General features: G+C 46.3%; 1 protein-coding gene across 1 annotated transcript in view; it reads left to right on the top strand.

Annotated features, from left to right (window-relative positions):
* Window positions 1-3,537, top strand: part of Slc38a1 (solute carrier family 38 member 1) — a 72,810-nt gene that overhangs the window by 60,511 nt on the left and 8,762 nt on the right. Inside the window, exon 12 of the mRNA XM_050131285.1 lies at window positions 1,868-2,033. Coding sequence (XP_049987242.1) covers window positions 1,868-2,033 — 166 coding nt within the window. The remainder of the gene's footprint in view (window positions 1-1,867; window positions 2,034-3,537) is intronic.

A 3,537-nucleotide genomic window follows, 5' to 3' on the forward strand; every position in this document is an offset into this window, starting at 1 on the left:
TCCACCCTCCATCCCCCACCCCAAGCACTGTGACTACAGCTAGCTCTGTTACACAACCAGGTCTTTACTGGGTTTCTGGGAAATTGAAGTCAAGTCCTCCTGCTTGCATAGCAAGTGCTCTTAGCCTCTGGGCCACCTCCCCAGCACCCCCACCCTTCTCCACACGTGGGCTTTTGAGTCTGTTTTTTCTCTAAATATTGTGTTATTTAGAAGTTTATTGTTACTCAAGGGTGTTTTGTAAGTGAATTTGTTGTTTTAAGTCAGGATCTTACTTATTAGGAAACACAGGCGACTCCCAAGCTCACAACGCCCCTGTCTCAGCTCTCCTAGGGGTGTACTACCACACTGCCTTCCTGTGGACTCACCTTTGATGTTCCTTCAGAGAAGACTAAAGGACAGCTTACAAATCCCCATGTTTTCCCTTTTTAGCCCACTGTTATCAGACTCTGTCTACATAGAGATCGTTACCCATACAGTCTTAAGTCCAGAAGAAAGACGCAATATGCTGCCCATTTTGAGATGTCCCTTAGCACAGGGCACTGAGTTCCCTGTTCAGTCTTTATCTTTCCTATGTAACCGACTCACGGCTGAATTTTGAAGTGCCTATGTCTATGTATGCACCCCTTGTTCTTCCCTGCTGGTCCCAAACTTAGAAGATTTAGGTATATTAAAGCTATCTGATATACCACTGGGGAGGAACAAGGTGTGTATGCATAGAGACAGGCACTTCAGAATATATATAGATTGAGTTGAGTCATCAGTATTTAGTGACTTCAAGCGTGTCCTTCCCAGTGCTCCTGTATTCTAGACTCCTCATGACACCTCCATTGTCTGCCAGCCTGACTGGCTGCAGTGACTGGCACGAATCACACAGGTTGGAGAGTCACTAGGCACTTGGGCTTTAAGGGTCATCCCACCCCTGGTGTCGGCCTGACTGAGAGCTAGAACCCGCCACCACCTCAGCTGAGGCCTTGAATACTCGAGATGGGCAGAGCCCGGTGTGTCCCTGAGGCTAGGCCGTGCAGCACCAGGACCCAGACTGCAGATGTAGGGTCAGGCTCTAGCTCTTATTCAATCTCTGGGACTGAAAGAAAAACACTTGAATTTTTTTGTAACATAGGAAATCAAAACAATCACAAATTTTTTTTTTCAAAATTCCACTCTCCAGAGGAGAACTGGATACTCTTTTTATATTTGTTTTTGTTTTGTTCTCTTTAATGAAAAACTTTTTTGTTTCATTTTACATACCAACCCCAGTTCTCCCTCCTTCCCCTTCTCCTACCCCCCCCCACGTCCCCACCTTCCCACTCCCCATCCAGTTCTCAGAGGGGTTAAGGCCTCTCTTGGGGAGTCAACAAAGTCTGGCTTGCCAATTTGAGGCAGGGTCAAGCCCCTCTCCCCTGTATCAAGGCTGCACAAGGTATCCCACCCTAGGGAATGGGCTCCAAAAAGCCAGTTCATGTACCCAGGTCAAGTTTTGGTCCCACTGCCAGCCACCCCGCCCCCACCCGCCAACAGATCAAGCCACATAATGTCCCCCACCAGCTGTCAGTCCATGGCTGTGAGCTCCCACTAGCTTGAATCAGCTGTCTCTGTTTTCCCCCATCATGACCATGACCCCTCTACCCCTCACAGGATCTGGAAGGGCGCTCTTGAGTAATCCAGGGCTAGCTGCCTCGATGTCCCCATTTGTTTTGTTAAAGAATTACTTTAAACCACAGCATTCACATCATTGCAGGGGGACAGCTGAGCTGGTCAGGGAATACTAGCCTAAGAGGAGAGAACTCAAGCTAGTCTCTGGTTCAAGTTGAACTCTGACATTTTGAATCAGCAATTTTTTTTTTTAATTCTTGCTCTTTGTTTTTAGCCGATCACAGAAAAAAATGCAGATGGTTTCCAACATTTCCTTCTTCGCCATGTTTGTCATGTACTTCCTGACCGCCATCTTTGGGTACTTGACATTCTATGGTAAGTTACTTCCACTCGTGTGTACCTATCTGTGTTTAAAGACAGCAGGGAAAACCAGCACTGAAGTAGCTTCACATTGAAGTCAGAGAGTGCCTTCTGTTTTGTTTCATCTTGGCTTTTCCTCATAGCAGGCGGCAATGGTTCCTCCCATATTCGTTCAGGCCGCCTGCTAGAATAATCAGTGGAAAATAATATCAGTTATGTTCCTGTGGAGCTTTTTCTTTTTCAGGGAGATTGCCTTTAAGAAAGATGCCATCTTAGGAACATCTAAAACGACATCACGGAAGGCTTTCCTACTTGATACTGAAAATTGGGTCAGATTCCATTAATAGAAAAGAGAGAGAGAGAGATGCTGGAAGTGGGAAAAGGCCCAGCCCACACTCATGACACCCAGCGTTAATTAAAAATAAAGCAGCTGATTGTTCGCCGGAACTTGGTGCCCTGCAAAGACGGGAACAAGTGAGAGTTGAGAAAGAAAGTGTGTCCCGTTTGTGCTGCTGACCCTGTTGGGAGAGTTTGTGCCTTTTCCATTCATCCGATGACCCTGCATCTCCACTTAAGCCTTCCATGACTGTCACAGTTTGAGAACTATTTAAGTAGATTTTACCATCTTTTTTCTTAAATGCTTCTTTAGGATTCCCCCCCACCATAAAATTAAATAAAATTTAAACACATTTACAGATTAATTCAGCTTGGAGAAAGGGTGTCGATTTCATAAGCAATAGGGAACAGCATTGCCAAGCTCATTCATTTTTCTAGAAATGCTGTCAGGAGGGTCATGCATCACAGGGCCGGTGGGTGAGGTAAGAGAGAAGAGAGCTAACAGTCAAGGCCCGGGTTACCTTGCTCAAGTTACGAGTCTTCTTTGTAAGTTCATTTTGTCATCTGTAGTAGAATGTTGGGTCCTTTTATATGATCCGTGGGTGATATCTCAAGTAGTTAAAGATGGCTACGCATTTTGAGTAAAGAAAATTAGATCTAATGAGATTTTTATTACAACCTCTAGTCCCGTTTCAGAAACAGACACCAAGGCCTTTGAGACTGGCTGCAGTCTGAATTCCTTGCCCACCACCTTGAGACAGGTGCAGTGAGGGAGGCCCCGAAACAGAGTCTTGAGGGGTAGGCACTTGTCAAAAGAGTGAGCGTTTGCTCGCCCTTCCGAGGCTTCCATTGCAGCATCGTCAGCCCTTGAGATAACGCTTTCTACAGTTGTAAGCTGAGGAAAATCAAAGGAGCCCATACACTAAAGACTGTTTTGGGAGAGCAATGAACATAACCAGGAAGGGTTCTTTCCTGAAGGTGTCTGAGTTGGCTTACCCTCTGCTGCTTGGTCCCGGAAGTTGTGTTACAGGGTACAAGTAGGAAGGAGAGGTGTTTGTGTGGCCCATAGTTCCTGCAGGGAGACGGGCAGTGTTTGGGTTGAGTTCCCAGTGTGGAAAGTTAGGCACAGAGGGCTTTAGGCTTCCTCCGTGTGTGTGTGTGTGTGTGTGTGTGTGTGTGTGTGTGTGTGTGTGTGAGAGAGAGAGAGAGAGAGAGAGAGAGAGAGAGAGAGAGAGAGAGAGAGAGAGA

The sequence above is a fragment of the Alexandromys fortis genome, unplaced genomic scaffold, assembly GCF_014885135.2.
Source record: "Alexandromys fortis isolate MF-2015 unplaced genomic scaffold, M_Fortis_MF-2015_v1.1 scaffold_28, whole genome shotgun sequence".
Lineage (NCBI taxonomy): Eukaryota > Metazoa > Chordata > Mammalia > Rodentia > Cricetidae > Alexandromys > Alexandromys fortis.